The sequence below is a fragment of the Callorhinchus milii genome, unplaced genomic scaffold, assembly GCF_018977255.1.
Source record: "Callorhinchus milii isolate IMCB2004 unplaced genomic scaffold, IMCB_Cmil_1.0 Scaffold17, whole genome shotgun sequence".
Classification (NCBI taxonomy): domain Eukaryota; kingdom Metazoa; phylum Chordata; class Chondrichthyes; order Chimaeriformes; family Callorhinchidae; genus Callorhinchus; species Callorhinchus milii.
The window spans coordinates 12,581,962-12,602,501 of record NW_024704758.1 but is presented as its reverse complement, the minus strand read 5'-3'; the positions used below and the strand labels follow the sequence as shown (position 1 = coordinate 12,602,501).

The 20,540-nt window shown below is 41.4% G+C and overlaps 1 protein-coding gene across 1 annotated transcript in view; it reads left to right on the top strand.

Annotated features, from left to right (window-relative positions):
• The window catches only part of nav2a (neuron navigator 2a), a 151,020-nt gene that overhangs the window by 67,739 nt on the left and 62,741 nt on the right, over positions 1 to 20,540 (top strand). Inside the window, exons 11-13 of the mRNA XM_042341324.1 lie at positions 898 to 1,006; positions 2,162 to 2,551; positions 12,588 to 12,710. Coding sequence (XP_042197258.1) covers positions 898 to 1,006; positions 2,162 to 2,551; positions 12,588 to 12,710 — 622 coding nt within the window. The remainder of the gene's footprint in view (positions 1 to 897; positions 1,007 to 2,161; positions 2,552 to 12,587; positions 12,711 to 20,540) is intronic.

Below are 20,540 nucleotides of genomic sequence, written 5' to 3'. Positions count from 1 at the left end.
CGGACAAAGACCGTTACCTCAACCGGGACCGAGCAGAGCCACCCAAAAAGGGGGCGTGGTGGTGTGTGGAAGCAAAGAGTTGTGCAAAGTGAATGTTCAGCACACTTGTGTATGGCAAGGGATTGCTCGCATCAATGAGGAAACTTTGCTCACGATGCTGGATGTTTACCAGCATCTCAACAGTAAGTATCACGTCAGTCAATCAAACCTGGACTTGCGATTTTCAGTGGGCGAACAAATACATGAACAAATAAGTCAGATTTGTATCTGAACCGCATAAAGTGTGAGAGCGCATTGAAAAGTTTGACAAACTGCTGCATGTACTTTACAGCACTTGCAAATCTTTTCAAAATATTTATAAAATCTTTGTTCAGGTGTGGCAATAAAAAAACCCAGCAATTTAAACTGTGACATTCATTATTATTTTACTGAGCTAAGTAAAAGAGAAAGATCCACGGTCAATTTTATTGCTTTAACATCAAATAGTCCTGGAAAATGTTAAGGATGTTCTGTTCATATATTCAGACAAAACGAATATTCTTGCCATTTGCTGCTGAGTGATATTTCAATACACAGCTGAAGGATAATTCCTATAATTTGGGTCTTGAAGTGTAGCAATATAAAAGTACAGCAATTTAAACTGTGATGTGATCCATCTGTTGAGCTTTTAGCCCATCTGTCAGAGTTTTGTGATTAACTTTAAACCTGGAGTACACATTTTCGTATCTTGAATGTAATTTACTGTACTCTTTGGACGATGGAGCTGGCTTCACTGATGTAAAGATGTGCAGGGACAACGAGTTCAGCGAATGTTTGGTGTTGCCGAAGTTATGACGGCTTTTGCTGGATTGTAAACGTCATGAAACAATCAATTTCACAAGGTGGTTCTGTCTGCAGGGGACGACCCAGAGACTCGAAGGCTGCGGACTGTCAAGAACATTGCTGACCTACGTCAGAACCTGGAGGAGACCATGTCAAGTTTAAGAGGGACACAGATCACACACAGGTACCAGTCCGCTCTGCAATAGTTTACTTGAGCGTCAGGAGTCACTGTCACTCACATCATGATGCTTGAAGCCATATAAAATCACTTGGGCAGTGAGCACACAACTCAAACCACATGCAAATGCTGTTGACAGCTATTTTCGTCTAATAATCAAAAGCAACACTTTGATGTCTTGTTTGCAAGACGTAAGGATAGGCTGAGCCTCTTGTGAGGAGATGGGCTGCTGAGCTAAATTGATAACATGCAGATAAGGTGATGGTGAATGCACTGGAAGTTGTGAATAAAACATAAGCAACTAATCTGAACAACAGCTCTCTCCTGCATACCATTTCCATACAAAACATGTAAGTACAGTACTGTACTCTGAAAAAAATCTTCCCCATAGTAAACAAAGTACATTGAAAGAGATTAAAAACATGGTTGTTGTCTTGGCTTCTGAAGATTTAGCTTCCATCAGTCATGTCTCTGTGTAAACTTCAGGCATGAATTAGGTTTGAATGTTGAATGGCAAACAAGATCTGAACTGAGTCTACTTAAGTGATTCAGCTGAAGAGCCTGAACAAACGTTTTGGTATTTAAATAACCAGATCAATGGGTTAGGGTTTATTTTCTTCTTATGACGCATTTCTCGTTTAGATTTTTGACAAGTATTGCTTTTTAAGTTGCTGAAAAGCCATTCTAGGCAGGACAAGCAAGGTTTTGACCAGCAGAATGTGGAAATGTGATCTCTGGCAACACCTGAACCTTTCAGTAGCTTTTACCCCAAGTGTTGGAGCTTTGTGATAAACATTAAGCCTGGAGTACCCCTTTTTGTGTATCTTGAATGTAATTTACTGTACTGTTTGGACGATGGAGCTGGCTTCACTGATCATTGTGAATGCCTTGAAGGGCCCGTTTGTTGTACTGAGTGTGTGCACTGCGAGTCCAGCAATTGGGCCAATAGGTTCTTTTGTGCAAAATAATGTCCGGGAAGCAGAACTTGGGACCCCCTGCTGTTCATGAACATTTTGTTTCTTTGGCATTTAGCGATAAATATAAATTATGACAATGTGTAAGTGGTGTTTTGGTGCCATGTTGGCACCCAAGTATGCATCTGCGCTGTTGAATTTCACTCTCCGTGTCGCTTTGATCTGAGAGTTTTCTCTTTGTTTTTAGCACACTGGAAACCACTTTTGACAGCAGTGTTACCACGGAGATCAGTGGACGCAGTATACTCAGCATGACGGGCAGGTCAACTCCGTTGTCGTGGAGACTTGGCCAATCGAGCCCTCGACTCCAGGCTGGAGACGCTCCTTCGTTGGGGAATGGATACCCTCCTCGGGCCAACGCCAGCCGTTTCATCCATCCCGAATCCGGTCGCTACATGTACACGACACCACTCCGGAGGCAGCTGGCATCACGGACCAGCAATGTATGCCACTCGGACATCCCTGATAAGAGCAGCGATGACATGGATCTCGAGGCCATCAACCTGGATGTGGCTGGTTACATGAGCGATGGTGACGTCCTGGGCAAGAATCTGCGGACTGATGATATTGCCAGCGGGTGAGGACATGCAAAGCCTTATTTGTGCAGTATATCTCAGTGATGACTAAAGAGAAGTTCTGTACCTCCACAGACCATCATTTCTGACTAATTTCCACGTGTGACTAAAATACACTGGAAAAATTTAAGCTCTGTTCCCATTGCTATCCTTTATCTCTGCTGCATGTCCGTGTGAGGAGATCAGTGGTCGACGTTTGGTTTTATCGGTTATGTGGTTGGATAGAATACAATTCTCCCCCAATTAAGTCGAAGAAAAACGTAGCAAATTATTTGTGCACATAATACACCATTGTTACTGAATATCTCTGCAGTATCTGGGTCAGGATATAAATAATAACCGTGTATGAGGAGATTTACATTTACACCACATTTCGCTCAGGAACCACTTGAGATGGAGATCAGGAATAACAATCCTTACTTATTTTTTTATTAACCCCATCCTGCCTGCGGGATCATTGTTAGCTCACTTTCTCAAACTGAGATGAGGTAAGGGAGCAAAGACTGGGGTTTGTTGAACCTGAGACTTTTCAGGTCTATTTGGTTCCAGTAGCAACCCATTTCTGAGCCATAAGGGAGAAGGAGGCTTTGTAAATCCTTTTCAACTTGTGGAGTCGTCTTTGTTGTTCAGAGTGACAAACTTCAAAGCGAGTTGTGTTGTTAACCAGAACGTGTGACTCTCGAGGCCCAAAGGCAGTTGGCATCATCGTCAAAGTCTCACCGAGAAGCTTGGCAGCTAGCCTCTGCCACTGGGCTGAATTGGTAGCTGCTGGATGATGTGTAAGTGTGGCGTGGGCTGTCCTGCGCTGTGAATTTTTAATTCCATCCTGTGGTTCAGTACCCGTTCTTTTGATTATGCCCTCGCCCTTTATGACTGACCTTTAGATTGCGAGCTTACAGTGCTGAGAATCACAGTGACTCCTTCTCTCAGTTCAACATCACATGGTAACACAAAACTTCATTGTGCTTCGTCCAGCATTTTTAATTCTAGTTTCGTTTCAATAGTGTGGACCATCACACAGGGTCATGACTGTTGTTTATCCTGTACATCGAGGTGTTAAAATAATCTATAAGTAACCATCATGTAGTTATTTATGTAGTTAATATTACTGTGACTACCTTTTATTTTGCCTTTTATTGGTATTGTGCAAATCCCTTGGTTGAATCAAATGATAGATATTGGAGTGTTACTTCTCCAGAAGAGAGGACTAATTTAATGCATTGTCCATAGGGGGGTGGGAAGTCAGTGGAGCTGAGCTACGTTGAGAGCAATGGGTTTGCAAGGCCTCATACAGGAGAGGACACAAGCTGCAGGGTTCTGGATGGTCTGTGGGTAGGCTGTTGTAGGGAGCATGTGGAGAGCCTGCTGAGCAGTGCGTTGGAATAATTGAGCCAACATAGGTTATAAAACACTGAATTTGAAGGGTTTTTGACTTTCAGTGACGCCCCATACAAGGAGCTGAGGTAGAGAATAAAATCAGAATTTGCTGAAAATCCACAGCGCCTCGAGGAGGATCTCCAATTGGAAGCGTTTTAACATTTTTGGGCCCGACTCCCTATCTAAACTCGGGTTTGTCGGGATCAAAAACCGAGATTGCATTGAAATGCTGTGCTGTGCTATTGAATGATAATGGGTGAACATTTACAAGGAGCTGACAGGAAAATTGGAAAGCCCATTACAGAACTGCATTACAATAAAGAACATCATAATGAGGGTCCTTCTGTAATGTAAATTCAGGTGGAACAAAAGAAAATCGAAATCAGACCATTTTAAAAGATGTTCTTTCACCTCTTCCCACCCCCTCTCCATTTATTCTCTAGTTAGCTTTCCTCTTTACCACAGAGTGTAGTTGTCTGCAGCACTGTTGTAAATACAGCGAGAGCACTTTACAGCTTTGACTTTGGTATGTACAGCTTTTTTTCTTTAATTAATAGTAATAATAATCCTTGTTTTTGATATAACTCCTTATCACGTCTTCGAGACATCTCGAAGCCCTTCACAGAATATACTGTAAAGTGAATCGACTGTACAGTTTGTGGGCGAAATGCAGCAGCCAATTGCGCACAGCAGTTTCCCACAAACAGTCATGGATTGAGTGGCCAAATCATTATTATTATTTGCTTTCTTCAATTTGCACTGTAGCTTTTTGCATGTTAACCAAATTTATACTTTTTTTAGGAAATAAGAAAGTTCTTATTCTTCTAAAAAAAATCTTTGCATTTCCCATCTGTATCTGTGAACAGCTCCTTCTTCAAATGGAATAGATAAATTCCTGCAGTTCCAGGAACACTGATGTCTTGTTGCAGGTGATCATTGGCAGGAATAGCAATAAAAATAATAATAATAATAATAATCCTTGCATTTGATATAGAGCTTTTCACGTCTTCTAGACGTCTCAAAGCGCTTCACAGAATAGACTGTGAAGTGAATGACTGTACATTTGTGGGTGAAATTGTTTGAACACCATATTTGAACCATTGATGTAAATCTTGAATGTTTCGAAGCAGTTTCTGTGCTGGCGTTGGGTAGGATGCCACCTTGTGATGTCTTGTTGGAAGTGCAGCTGAGATGTCTCGTATTATACACGAGGTGTGTTCAGCACAGCATTGGCATTTTAGCTGAAAAATATCACAACCGAGCTCAGTTGATATCATGCTACTGTAATTACATTCCAGTCTTTTCTCCCCTTCTCCTCCTCCCTTGCTTGGCATCTGATAACGTCCTTACGAAACTTTCTGAAGCATCCTACGTGAGGGCAGGTTCTGTTTCCGTGGCTTTTCAGGTCATGAGAAAGGAAACTTGGCAGCCTCCAGTACACTCACTGTACTTGGCTCTCTCTGTCGGTGCAAATCAGGAGCGGGGAACCACAGCTTAGATTCAAATGCCCATCTATTACCATCATTTTATAAGAAGTTTACTGACAAGTAAAATGTTTATCTGCAGCTCTGTCCCAGCCCCCTGACATCAATTTGGTTTCCTTTGATTTAAAATCGCGTCACCAATATTCACCGACAACAATCAAGACGTTACTTCTTAATTAACACTTGCACTAATTAAATCGAGGTCCATGCTGTTTGCACTGAAACTCCTCAGTGTCCAGGGTGATGTGAATGACACAAACTGCAATTTGTATCCTGTGGGAAAGGATGGGTTGGGGCTGATTCACAGCTATCTGATGTCTCTATTCAAGCAGTACTCCCAGAATTGAGAGATTTTGGAAGATAAATACTGGTGCTGATGTATGTTGGTAAGTTGAGGATTTTAATAAAGTAGGTAATGGAGGAAGTGAAATATCACACCTTGTGCCATTTCCAACCAATATAGTTTACGTTCTTATCTGCTATCAGAATATTTTAGGTATAAGCAATAGAAGACGATTTAGCAAGCCTTGAGTGATTACATTAACTATACTGTTTCCTTTCAATGTAATATACTGCCCCTTCCCTCCCACTGCCCTATTTTTCTTCAACTTTGCAGAGCAAATTAAAGGATAAGTCCGGCAGCAAGGTTTATATCACAGAACCACATCAAATAGGTTTATGTTTGTTTTTTTGACCTTTGTGGAGGCACTTTTACAAACAGAATCGGGTCTCTTGCAATAAAAATATATATTTTATAATTCTTGCATTGATGTAGGACCTTGTCACGTCATTAATAAGTCTGAAAGTGCTTCACAGAATATACCGTAAAGTGAATTGACTGTGTATTTTGTGGGCGAAATGCAGGAGCCTCTTAGGGTCAGTAGTTTCCCATAAACAGTATTTTGTGAACGAATCTTGAGTTTCCAAAGTACAGCTCATGACATTTCTGCAGAGCTATTGGGTCTCCAGCGATTGGGATAAGGAGGAAAGCATGGTGGATCTGCCTTGAACCTGCTCTGTGGGCCAAGATGACCTTTTGAGCTGAAAACCTCCATTCTGATGTGCGCTTGACAGGGCCGTTTCATATTAGCAAAGATTGTCAAAGATCATTACAATTAGCACCAAGAGGAATTTCACGCCCTCGGCTTTCACTTGTTTTGCCCTTGCACACCATATCCGGGTTAATTTTTGTTTCAACTTTACCTTGCAGTAGGAAAGACTTGACTCTTCGAATGAAAGGGTTATAGGTGGATTGTTTAATTGGCTATCACCAACCAATTAAACTAACTGAGTACAGGTGGCTCAAGTGAGTTAGGCTGTGCTTTGCAAGGTTCATTGCCCATTGTAGGACTAACTAAGCCATTCTGATCGTGTTGTTAGCAGGTTTTATTTTTCACAAGGTCGCACCCAGTCTCAGAAACTGTGAACGCATTTTCCACATTGATGCATCTTCACTGAACTAACGGTTCATGTGAGGACCTAGTGCGGACTGTCATTGATGAGGTATTTTCACGCTTGGTCAGTGCTGAGTAAAATCTTGCATTGATTTTCCACTTGTGAATATTTTAATGAACCTGTATCTGGGTAAACACACAACTCAGAGAGTCTACCCCTGTCAGTAGCTTCAGAATGACTGATTGCGGCATTTAGCTGACAGACTGCTGGAGATCCAATCCAAATGGCCTTGAGCTGTTTTCCTTTTGTTACTTGTTGGAGCTCATGTTTTTTTTGTACTCAAGTTGTCGAAGAGAAACGGGCAGCTAAAATTGCATCCGTGAAATTTATCTCCAGATAAATGCATTCTTTTAAACGAATCTCTCTCAAATATCTTTGTCTTGATGTCTCAAAGCACTTTTACATCGTATCTATTTTCCTTTGTTTTACAAGAGTATTCCCTTGAAGAATAATCATCCGTGCATCGGATATAGGGCCGTTAACCTCAAAATGCCTCAAAGCACTGCATGGGTAATTGCTGTCAAATGTAGTGACTGATTATTTGTTGGCAAACTTGGCAGTTAATTTGTGCACAGCAAGCTCAATACATCAGAGCCACTGATCTTGCACCTCTCAGTCCCAGACGAGGGGGGGGGATAACCTCAAATACAGCTACCAAGGTACTGTCCCGTACTCTCTAACAGAGATTGTGCACACTAAGCTCTGGCCTCAGCCCGCAGTACAGAGAGGCAAAGCCAGAGTGAGTGAATTTTCTCCACAGCTGTTGAGACCTAATGTATGACAAACTGAATAAATTGACTTTGTGATCCAGAAACTAACTGCTTTCCGCCTTTTTGGCAATCCCTGTGCTAGAGCCTCAAGCCCTGTAGATTTTACCCATTCTTTGAGATGTTGGGTTCTGCCAGTGATACAAGAGCCCTGACAAACTCGAGTTAAAGGTCTCGTCCCTCCAGAAGTGCTGCTCTCTTTATATTTCAGCACTTACACCAAAGTCAGGGTTGCCCCACCATGGCAACTTGAATTTATACGGCACAATTTTACATAGAGGAACTTTTCATTCGGACTTAACAGCAGTGGAGGAAATAATTAAGAAATGGGACACATTTAAATTAGGCTGAAGGGCACAGACAAATTGAGTTTATTTTCACAGAAGATCTTTGAAAGCGAGAAGTGGGAGAGCAAAGTGATGTAGGCTGAGTGTTCGGGGACTTGATAATGGGGCTTGATCCCCGAAGAGGGAGTATGGTAGAACTATCCACAATCACAAGAGCGCAGTGTGTGAGCACAAAGACATTCCTGAATTAGCAAGTGCATGAACCTGATGGCCAGTGGTTGAATTACGTGCGATTATAGTGTGTCTGTACTTTTCTTAGATGTGCATGGATTTTGCGTCTAGGTGGCAAAATGTTTCAAACCCTTTATCCCAGTTGGTCTGCAAATGCACAGTCACTGCCCTTCACAGTAACATCCTGTAATGCACTTTGAGACTTTTCAACAGCATGCTATATCAAATGTAGAATTATTATTAAGTTTAAAGTGTAGAATGACAGGTTACCACAAGCGGAATTAGCCACGCCAAAGGTTGTCACGATTGTTCTGTGGCTTCTAAGGACAGGTGTGCAAATAAGATCTGCTTGAACTCCCAACGATACCAGCGCTGTTTTGGCGTGTATAATTTGACAGATAGAGTATCTATAGTAGAGGTCACATTTTTAGGCAATTTCAGTTTCAATCCACATCCAAGCACAGTCTAACCTTGGCATAAGTTGAAAATCTGGACTGTCCTGATGAAACCTGAGCCATGAGCGATCATGGGACAGGCACATGGAGGATCAGGTCTGTGAGGCTCTGCTGGTTTTGTGGATTTAATCCTTTGATAAATGCATGGTATTTATTTTTAGTGAACAAAGGAGGAATGCATTCGAGAGGCTTTTGCTTTTCGAAAAATTGTACATTGCCACTGATGCAAACTCTTGTCGATGCCTTACCATAAAATTAAGATAATTTTACTTTTAAGTCTTCCGTTCACATTTTACATGTCGTGGAGTCCTGTGGGGTAGTGATCAGCAAGCTCACCTCGTAAGCGAGAGGGCCCCGGTTCGATTCCTAGGTGGAGTGAAAACTTACGCAAGTTTCCTTACTTCACGGTATATCAAATGCAAGGCGGTATATCAAACGCAAGGATTATTTATATTATCATTATAAGTGGATTCCGTTTTACACGCAGTGCAGATACAGAAAATGAACCGAGCTGGGTTCTGTAAACCGCTAGAAAGTGGAACAATTTCAAAAGGAGGTTTCCCTTCAATGGACGTAAAACTTGAAATGCATTATCGCAGTGTGCATCAGAGCACCAGCAGTGAGGCTGATGGTCTCCCTCTGTGGGGATCTTTTATGTTATCAGCTGGCAAGTGAGAAACAAGCCTTTGGAGTTAATACAGGGTGGAAACGGCCCCGAGAGAGCAAATAAAAGACAAGTCACTGATTCTTCTGCTCCTTGTGTTCAGACGTTGAAAAATGCTGCACTTTGCACATTATTCTCCCATCGCTCGTCAGAAGTCTCTCCACCGTCTTCTCTCGGTGACGGTGGCCCGAAGGCTAAACAATAGTGTACTGTTTACAAGCAAGAGGGCAATTGAGTCACTAACAATCCTTGATTCCGGTTTTGCAGGACTTTGAAAAGGCCGTCACTCTTTCAACTGCCCCCACCCCCCGTCTCGCCAGCACCACGCTTTAATAACTTGATTGATAACATTCTTGTCTGTACAGGGTGTCATTTGTGAAATGTTTAACAGATTGGATTTGTTGTTAGTGCTGTGGTGAGGGGTGGTGGTGGGGGAGGAAGGAGGTTGGAAGGTATGGGTAACAAAACAAGCATCATAAATACAATCACCAGTGACACTCACAAAGCAGGAGGCTGAGAAGAGAATGAAGAGCACCTCAGGCAGCTCGTGTGTTATTACTTTTCAAGGTGATTGGCTGGGCAGAGGCCTGAAGGCAGGCTCTATGGCAGCAATTTGTTGTTACGGTCGGTTGTGAGAACCATAATCGAGCATTCAGCACTTTGTTTGCTTGTTTGTAGTCTTTCCACCCGCTTGTGACCCCCACAGCCTTTTATTTTCACCGAGGGTATCCTGGTGCCATTACGTAGGTAACCACAAGATGAGCTACAGCATGACTTGACTTGGTTCATGCTGATCTTTGGCCGCTCATTTTCCTCATTAAGGTATTTTTTTTTAAATTGTCTTTATTGGTGTATTTAAGTGGGGTGGTTCTTTAAAATGTCTTAAGATCTCGGTTCCAATTCAGGGTTTTCGTAAGTGCAAGCACTGTACAGGACTGGTCACGTTTTTACACTGGTCACACAAAGGAGATAGACAGATGCGTCTGGAGTAACATTATAGCTGCGTTTGCCTTGATGAGACACCATCAGCAACAACTGAAAGGTGAAACTCCTGTCAGAATGAGCAGCAACGAGTTTGGGTTTCTGTTTGTGTCTGTGTGCTCTGTGTGCTTTTTTTTAAAAAGGAAGAGATTTTTTTTTAAAAAAAGCGCGCGAGTTGAAACTTGACTAGTTCTTTTGGGTCTGCCCTTCTCTCTGAGGTTGAGGGTCTGTGCTTGTGACTGCACAACTGAGAAACCTGCTTCCCCTGTTCATCCAGGGCCGTTCTGCAGGAACTCAAGCTGAGCTGCAGCAGATGGATATACAGAACCGTGCTCTGGAGTGAGCACCACAACAGGCATTGTGACACTGAGAGGCAGACTTTCAGTGAAAAGGCTGACATGCCAGAGTGTGTGTACATTCCAGCACTCATTAACTTAATGAAGCTGGATAATTCCAGCGGTAAATGTTGCCGACACCCAGGTTGCTGTGTGCGCATTGTAACCCTGTGCCAGAGGAAGATAAGTTGTGGACCTCTGTTGGATAAACGCTCCAAGGTATGTTATAGTAAATTTATCCCCGAAAGTAAAGCCATTTATGATTCTGCTCCAGGGCTTTGCCTGTGCAGTCTCCCAGGTTGTAACAACAAAGAGTTGCATGGCAGGGAGCAGTCAGGTTTGTACAATGCTTTACTGTGCACTATTAATTGGCACCGTTCCATGAAAAACAGTCAAGATGTCAAAAGCTTAATCTGCTCTTGCATCTATGTATTCTGTGTACTACTGTATTACTCAGGTTGTGAAGCACGTTTAACTCTATACTTCTCAAAATACTGATTTGGCTGTGTTCCCATGTGGATCTCGTGCCTACTTTATTGCTGTTTTAAAAGCAATTTCCATCACTTTTTTTCCCTCCCTTCTTCCTCTTAAAAGTGTTAAAGTTTGAAGCTGTAAGAACTAGCGACCCCTTCCCCCCACTCACCCATAGCTCATCCAAGTTCAAAGTTCAAACCCTTTCTTACTCCGTGTCCACACACGTACACTTTCCAGCAATGATTATCATTCAGTGAATAGGAGCGGAAACTCTAATTGAGTTCTTTTTCGCCCCCTCCTTTCCCCTTAGCCTTAGGTGATTGAGACAGATTGTACCTCGTCTGATCTTGCCCGGTGGAGATCAACTAACTCGAGGCAGACCAGTGTGTCAGACTTCAGACCTTCCTGAGCCTGCATGACTCAATGGTAGCTTCAGCTCACTGAGGGAATTGTCGTGGGAACAATAATACTAGTTTTATAAGCGATCAGAAATTGACAGGTTTATTGTCTGCGCAAGTTCTCGAAATACAGTCAAGTGCTTATTACGTTCTGTTTGCTATTTGTGAAATCCAGAGAGGGCGGAGGTGGGTGGGGAAATGGGACACACAGAAGGTCCTCGGTTTGCTGAGTGGAGGATGCAAGAAGTAGAGTGAGGTTGGAGAAGACAATAATAAATTGGTCATTTTCAATCTACGACTGTTTGTGGGACATTGCTGTGCGCAATTGGCTGCCGCGTTCGCCCACAAATATACAGTCAATTCACTTTACAGTGTGTTCTGTGAAGCACTTTGGGACGTCCTCCTGACGTGAAAAGCGCTATATCAAATGCAAGGATTATTATTATTATTATTATTTCAGAGGTAGAGAGTTGCGCTGAGAGACATTCGTCAAATTAAACCAGAAAATTTGAGGCAAACATAATGAGCATTGTGTAAAGCTTGGAAGTTCTTTCCTTGTCTGTGTGAAGCGCTTGGAGATGATTATCTTGTGTGAAAGATGCTTTATTTATAAGTGCAAGCTGCTTCTGCTGCTCATGTACCAATATAACCTATATAGAAAGTGAATTTCTTTTAATTTGCTCTTCGTTCTCAGGTGTTATTTAAACAACATTCAAATAGTGTTTAAAAATGAACGTTGGCCGGTCGGTAGCTTAAAGGACTGTCAGCGATCACAGAGTTAAATTAAATAGTTGACATCTTGTTATCTGCAACCTCTTATCTAATGGCATTCTAGGGACATTATCATACTTGTCAACACAGTGGAATCTACAAGTTGTTTATCCCATGCATTTCAATCGAAACTGTTGCTGTGCCTTTTAAAAGAAGCCAGCGCCAGATGCACAAGTATGGATAATTTTAGAAGTTCTCAGTATCCCAGTAAATTAAAAGGAATGTGGAATCTCATCAATTAATGATGTTACTAGCGTGCCGATCCCATTGCACTGAGCGGGCTGATCTTTTAAGTTCCTTTTTGGCTGCACTGACTACTGAATTCTGCAGCTGAAAACATTACTTCTTTTCTTTTCCAGATACTTGACGGACGGGGGATTGGGACTTTACACTCGCAGGCTTAACCGCTTACCAGATGGAATGGCTGCAGTGAGAGAGAACTCTCAGCGAAATACATCTATAGGCCTAGGTGATGCAGACAGGTAGGAACCTCACTGTTTTGAGAAACTTATGTCCTCGACTACATCTCTGCAGGTTTGATATTTGTTGCAGCAGCTGAGCTTTTCTGAAGTGAGGGGAATCCAGACCAGCGGAGAGGAACACCAGTTTGTTGCTTCTGTTGTAGCTTTGCCCATCAGCAGGGATATTTTTTCTATTTACAGCGACTTCCTGCAATTAACACGGTGAAAGTTTGGTTGTGATCTTGGTTGGGAGAGACTTTCAATGGACATCATTTACCTGGAGCTATTAAGCGCTCTGGGATGCTACCCCGCGTGAAGAGTGCTATATAAATGCAAGTTGTTGTTACATTGTAGTGGAAGGATATAGTGATTGTGATGAGAGAAAAACTGTGATGAGAGAAGAACTGTCTATCCTCTTTCATTAACATGTTTTGTGTTGCACAATTTTTTGGAGGGTTCAGACGGGTGTCTGACACATGTGGCAACCAATCAACATGCTTTAGACTGAGTATCGAAAGCAGACTGATAGTTCCACATATGTATGCCACCTACACGTGGAAATTTCCCCGTATCTGGAATAGAATGCACACTCTCTGGATAGTATTAGGTGCAGATTGGAAAGAGCCAAGGCTTGGGGACCCCAGAGTGTCAATTGGGGTATAATTTTCACATGAGAACATTATTATAGAAATATAAAAGTACAGATCTCTGAAAATCAGGAAAAGCTATTCATTTTTTTGTTCTTCTGATTGACCGATATCTGTTTCCTCTGTACTTATGTTTCCAATATTTCAAGTTTGATTTCTATCACAGCACAAATTAGTTTTTCTTTGATGGCAAACAGGTGGAGTTGCTTGACTGTGAGTGCATTTTTCATGCTACCAATCCATCTCCCTTTCTTTTTTGTCATTTTCAGGAGTACCTCACCAGACAGAATTAGCTATCTTCAGGCATATCAGCATAATTAACATATATTAAATGTTAATCGCGATGCAATTCAAAATGGAATGGAGCATCAAAAGGGAAATAACATTAATACATAGACATCTTGTCGCAAGATCATTATATTTCATGTCTTTCATTTGAGCAACACAGAGGCCCTTTAAGTGGTATAGATCAACTCTCTATGTTATCCTCTGCCTTCCTTTACACAGCTAGAATCCAGATTAGATTCTCAATGAAGGAGTCATAGGAGCTCTTAGTTCCTGTGTTGTAAATTCACACTATATAAGATATGAGACAACTTTCCAAAGCTCAGACATTTTAATTTATAGTTTTAAGCTTTTAAACTCAATTTCACGTAACTTTGGACAATGTGCTAAGTTAGGCCCAATTCTTCAGGATTTGCCTTGGCTTAATTAACAACTGTACATTTAAGAAGGATGTGTGTGTGTGCCCTACAGCTGTTTGTTGGAAGGCTCTGGGTTCTGGTTAAACAAGAACTCCCCAGGCCTCATTTCTCGGGGAGTTGCTACAAACTCCATTTGGCAGAACCTGAATCAGGATCCTGAGTGTAGATCATAGGATTGTGGAATTGTAACAGCACGGTAACAGGCCTTTCACCACATCTCATCTGCACTGGTGTTTTTCTTCCATAGAAGCCACCAAATCTAATCCGACTTCCTGTTCACTCCTCATGCCCATATTGAACCAGTTACCAAACCCATTCCACGTCTATAGGTGCTCCACTGTCTTGCTTCCCCAGTTTATTATTTTAGATTGCATCTCGGTTAACTTTTTTTTGTTTTGGTGGGTGCATGATTTTTCCTGAAATTTACTTACTTTGAAATAATGTGAGTAGTTTTGTGTCGTTTTCGAAGATAAGAGGAGATACAAAGCAATATTTTCTGGACAATGGGACAGAAGTGGGATGTTGACATTGCTAAATAGATAGCGATAATGAATGACTTCAGAATGCGGCCCAAGGAGGAGTTTATGATGATCATATTCTGCTTTTCTGATAGAGCTCATTAATTGTTGCCAGATATTATGCATGTTTTCACACATTATACTCTATTAACATAAAATTCAGACCTTACAAGTTGCAGTTACCCTGCAGCATCGCTGTAATGTGAGCGACACGGAATTAATTTAATGGGTGAGGGACAGGTTAATGGAAACCTTGGCAAATCACAGCTGAGCTCACTTATTAACTGTATGACAGGGCCTTCCTTGGGGGACTTGAATTTTCTTTCTCCCACTTCTCCTCAATTTGCTCCCTTGGTGCTTTTTCCCTTTGAGTGAAGGATTGATCTTTAGTAAAAGACTTGTTTTTGACAGTGCAAAGTTTCTCTCAGTTCATGTTCAGGTTTATTCACACAATATGTTCTGGATGTCAGGCGACTTTCTACTTTAAATACACGAGAAGCCTGTTCGAAAACCCCTTGCAAAACTGAAGCACTCTCTTCTGGGAACAGTTGACCAATATCCATTTCAGATCAACTGATCGTATCTGTGTGCTCAGGCAATCTCCTGAATGACATTGCTGGTACGGTTTGCAATAGACTGCTGAGCTTAAGTACTTTACTTCACTTGACGAAAGGATAGTGATGCGGACAGAATCATAATGTCTTTTTTTTTCTTGAATCTTCCCCCCAAGCTGCTGACTCACGCTGGCATACAGTTCAAGTGATGCCAACAGTTCTCTGCCACTTTGTTCACATGAGCCTTTTTCACAGTGAATATTAACTTGCATTTGTCCTGATCTGACTCCATGCCCAGCACCACCACATTCACTTTCCTGCAAGAATAATGAGAGCACTGGCTTATTTCCTTACCTCCCCCACCTCTTCCCCCCCCCCTCCACCCCCATTCTTTTTAACACTGGATGCTGAGACCACGTACATATTTACATATTTCTGCAATTCACTGCAGCCATCGTCCTTTTTTTCACATGTAATTTAATCGAGATCTTTGGTCAAATTTAAGAGTGTGGTGACCCAAATGTTTTAGAGCTTCTAAAATGCCCTTGTGACAATATATCATCTCAAAAAGAGAATGAAAAAGTTAGTTCACGCCTCCCTTCAGTATTGAATTTCAATCTTGATGTTTGTGATGGCATACAAGGAATATTTAACCAGTGCTAAAACTGACGTGTAATTTCACTTGTAGCAGTTCAGTCTATTTTTTTAAAAAATGCTTTGTGATTAATTGCAATTAAAAGAAACATTTTGTGTTATAATGGAGTCTGCATAAATGCATAGCTCATCCAAGCATAGCATTTCAGCGTATCATTCTCATTAACTTCCATTATGTAGATGTTCGTGTACAAATGTTACCCCTGATTCGGGGAGAGCATTTCATGTTAACAGAGTCGTGTGTTTATCCATCTCAAAGTATGACTGAAACAGACACGATCACCAGCACTTTACTGGGTTATCGGGCCACTTTTCAATGTCATTGCGGCTTGGAATTGTGTCGTGCTGTTGGTGATTGTGTGGATAAATAATTGAAAGAACCTTGAATTTATGATTGACTTGTGTTAGTTCATGGACCTTGTGGAACGGTGCCTGGGAACTGAATCCTGCTGCTGGCTGGAGCCGGCTGCAGGAGGGGTTTTGTCAGGCATTGTTTGCTATACACGGTGCTCCGGGGCTTGCTCGCTGGGTAGGGATCTGTGCGTTCGTTGCCTCTCACTTGAAACAAATGAACAGAAAAGAGCCTTTCTGAACAAAGCTGTCTGATCTAGCTGCAGTGAATTAATGGGATGTTATGCATGAGTACGTAAGCCTTTCAACTGCGAAGCAATAGGGCTTGGTGTCTAGTAATATCAGGCTGGTGGTGGTTGTGTGTGTGTGTTGGGGGTAGGGGTGGGTGACGAGACACAAGAGGTTTTTGTGCATTAAACCATAGTTAAAGATTGGACCAGATGTTTTGGGGAAAGGGAATAGGAAGGTCTGTTTATGACAATTTTTTGATGAATACATTAAGGCAATAGGAAGACTCCAGTTACACCGCATTAGCGAAACAGTGACTTATTACTTTGGAAGGGTTGAGTCTGGGGGTTTTAGAGGCAGAACAGCACTGGGACATCGTATTTGGTATCCTGCAGGAGTGAGCAGAGGGAATGATCTGATCTGACAGTGAAAGAGAGAGCATGCTCAAAACCCAAGGTAGAACATCCTCCAACCTATCTATCCCTCAATGTTAAGTGTGCAAACTGACAACACATCCACTTCAAGGCAGAGGTAAGGGAGTCCTCTCTTTCTCATCTATATTTGTGTTTCCAATTTTGGTAGCAAAAATTTGCTTGAGAGGTTTTCAAAATTTAGTTAGCCAAGCTTTTAGTGGATGATTTCGTGAAAATTATTAACTCCGTGACATGTTGGAAAGTTGACTGGCAAATAGGAGTTTGGTAGCAGATGGATAAATAAATTGCGCTAGTGTCTGGCTTTTTGTTTCATATGCACATTACAATAATAGAATTTCTCGTGATTAACCTGGGAAGTATTACAATCAGCTTTCAAGTGCAAGTTTGGGTCTCTTTTGACAGAAAACAAAATCACCTGAATTATTGCTCGTGCCATTTTCAAGCCATCATTTGTAATAGCTTAGTCGCAGGCTGCAAGTGGACTACAATAGAGTGAGAGGTGCAGTGGCCATCGCTTGTTAAAATATGATTTGCTGCTAATGCAAACCACAGAACTGCTGTAATTTCCAATGGTCTCGAGATCCTTGCTGGGCAGATTATGGTCAATTGATTTAACCCCGCAATTCAAAGCTCTAAGGAGCAGGGTGATATTGCACAGCTCTATGCCAGCAGTACAGATACCATTTCTCTTGATTTGGGTCTAACCTTTTAAAAGATTATTTGCATCTTAATTTGAGTACTCGACCACAGAGGCATGGCATTTGAATTTCCACAGCTGATGTACATTTTTAAGAAAAACAATTCCAAAATTTGTTTACCAGAAGTATTATTTTTCCCGACTGACTTTGAAGTTTGGAGTAACCAGAGTTAAAAGGGTTGTAAGGGGATTTAGCTTGAATTTTTATCAGAGGAGAATAAACCTCTGCAGTTAAGAGAATGTGCATCAATTTGGCAGAGCATTTTACGTGAGCATCAAATCATGTTCTGAATAAAGAGCCATTGAACTTGGATAACTATAATGGCCAAAAAGGGAGCATGTGGTTTAATTACACAGAAATGTTTACTGAGATCAGAGCTTGAGGATAAGTTGTGTTACTTCAGCAACGGTTAGTTTTGTTTTGGTTAATTGTGGTGAGGAGAAAAAAATCAGTAAAATTTTTGCTTTGAAAACATAATAATGTATTCTTGTACGCAGCCTACAATGTTTTACACAATGAATAATTATTTTATCACTGACCCTTCCTGTCATTAGATATAATTGCACTGACATCATTAAAACAAAGCAAATTGCTTTGAAACCTTGCATGGAACAGAGGGATATTGACAAATGACTGAACTGGACAGATCGCAATGGGTCAGATCCCACAGACTCAAAGCATTTGTCAGCAGCAGTATATTTGAAAGTGATATAGCTTATATATAAATAAGAATCACCATGGAATAAGTTACAGGCTATATTGCAAACTTGCAATACTTCTAAAGTATTTAAACTTTGCATTATGTGGTTTATGATATCTTTCAACCACCCCTCCCCCAGTTCTGTTTCAGACATTTAGTGCGCTCCATACTGTGTTTTTGCAAATATTGAAGTGCACTGGTGACTTGCTTTCAGTTTATGTCTTTATTGCAGTAATTTGTGTCATGAGCCATTTTCAGTACAGGGTGAAGTCCATTTTCTAATCATATCACTAATACGGTCCAATTATCCTTGTTCCTTTACAGCACCTTATCCCATCAAGATGCGTCAAAACTGTCCGCATACAGTTAATTGCATTTGGTGACTGTTATTTGCAGGAAAATAATGGGACTTGATTGGGAATGATGTGCTATGTGGCAATAATGTTAACATTGATTTACCACAATGCAAAAATATCAACGAGGAGTTGAAGCTACTTCAAGTAGTACTTGTAGAACTTCTGGCCTAGATTTGAGACCGTGGTAAGTGCTTGATACCAGTGGAGAAGAGAACCATCAAATCCACCAATTATTGGGGACAGATGGAATCGCCCTGACGTTATGTACCAGGTAGTTTCTGTGAATATGTTTTCTGTCATCTGCTGGAGTACATTACCTCCTGGTTTCGCACACCTGGTGTGAGGGAGGTGCACTGAAAGGCACTGGGTAGAAGAGAGAATGTTTATGATTTGTGCCAGTCCCAGCAGCCATCCACTATCCAGTCAGCGGAGGAATGGGATGAAAGAGGGATAAACTGACAAGGAACCAGAGGGTATCTCCACAAAGTGACTGAAGCAAACTTATCCTTTAGATTTCTCCTTTGCTCCTTCTGCTCAGTGACTCCCCAGCTGAGATGTGGGAGTCATTCCGGTGAGCAATCTCAAAGATGAACTCCTGCCTGGCAGTTTGTGCTGTGGACACTTGCCTATCTTCATACGCATTTCTAACCAAGGTGTGTCCAATGTCTGGCTTTACATTTGAGCCTGAGGGATTATTTATTTTCCTTTATTCAGTTCTCCCAAAGACGAGCTAACATGTCAGCAACCGGGGAGCAAAAATACAAGCCGGTTATGCTTTTCTTTCCCCTCTATAGCTCACTCACAGTGTCTGTATGAAGTGCTTATCTGAGCATAGGCGCGGCAATCTGAACTTTGGGTTCATCAGCTTGAGCTAAGATGTTGTAACGTCAGCTGGTATTGAAACAGAGGCTAATGCTGCCAGTTAAGGGCAGGACTCTGGTCCTTTTAAGTTTAGCATTAAAGAAAGCAGATGTTTTTCAACAGACAGTCCCTTTATGCTTTGATTTAAAACTTTTTTAAAAAATATATAAAAACTGCAAACACAAAATGCAAGATCAGAAAAGTGGAGTTTGGTCACTCACCAACTTTATACTCGAGTGGTCGTGTTGTGCAAAACAACAACAAAAAATCCTGCTTCAGTGAATTTAAAAGGTTTTTGGTGAAAATGAACTGCCTTTATTGTCATTGTGTATTGAAGGAAGAGACCCAGAAGAATGGTTTTGTGAAACTTAATTGGTTGTATGAGGAAGGTGGCTGAATGTAATCACTAACTTTAAAAAAACACTCAATGCTTTCCCCAACTGTGCACTCACTATATGCAAATACCTCCCTCCCAAAATCCCTTAATCTAACCACCTCCTCTCCCTTCCCACCTTGCTCAGTCATCCAACTCATCATTTCATTCTCACATGAAAGTCGCTTATATAAGTGCAAGTGGTTGTCGTTTGTGAGGGTAGAATCACTGTTAAAAGAGAGTGAGAAAGATAGAAATTCACCATGTGTCCAAAACACAATTTAGAATTACCCGCATTTGTAACCAAAATAATAGTCAATTTATCTGAATAACTTTGCAAAATATGAGAAAAGGAAGAGTAGAACCCAGGAGAAACTTACTGTGTCCATCTGGTACTTTTGAGAGACGAGACTTGGCATCTTTTTGAAGATCAAAAGAAACAAAATTATATGGTAGCTCCCAAATATTTATTGTACAAAGCGTGTTAAACTTGTTTTCACCTCTGGCATGGTCATAAAGAACAGGCAGTTTTTTTGTAGTTTGAAGTGTATGTGTGGTCTAATTTCTGCGCATAGCACCAGTGTTCTTTTGTAAAACAGTCAGAATCGGGCTTGTATTTTATCAAAGGAAAATGCACTCTTAATGTTTTAATTTTGCTTGAAAGGCAGAAAAATGCCAGACACTTGGGACAGAAACTCCCCTGCAAAATGAAATGTTCAGCCACAGAACAAAACCACCCCTTCCCCCCCTACCCTTCCCTCTGCACACTTTGG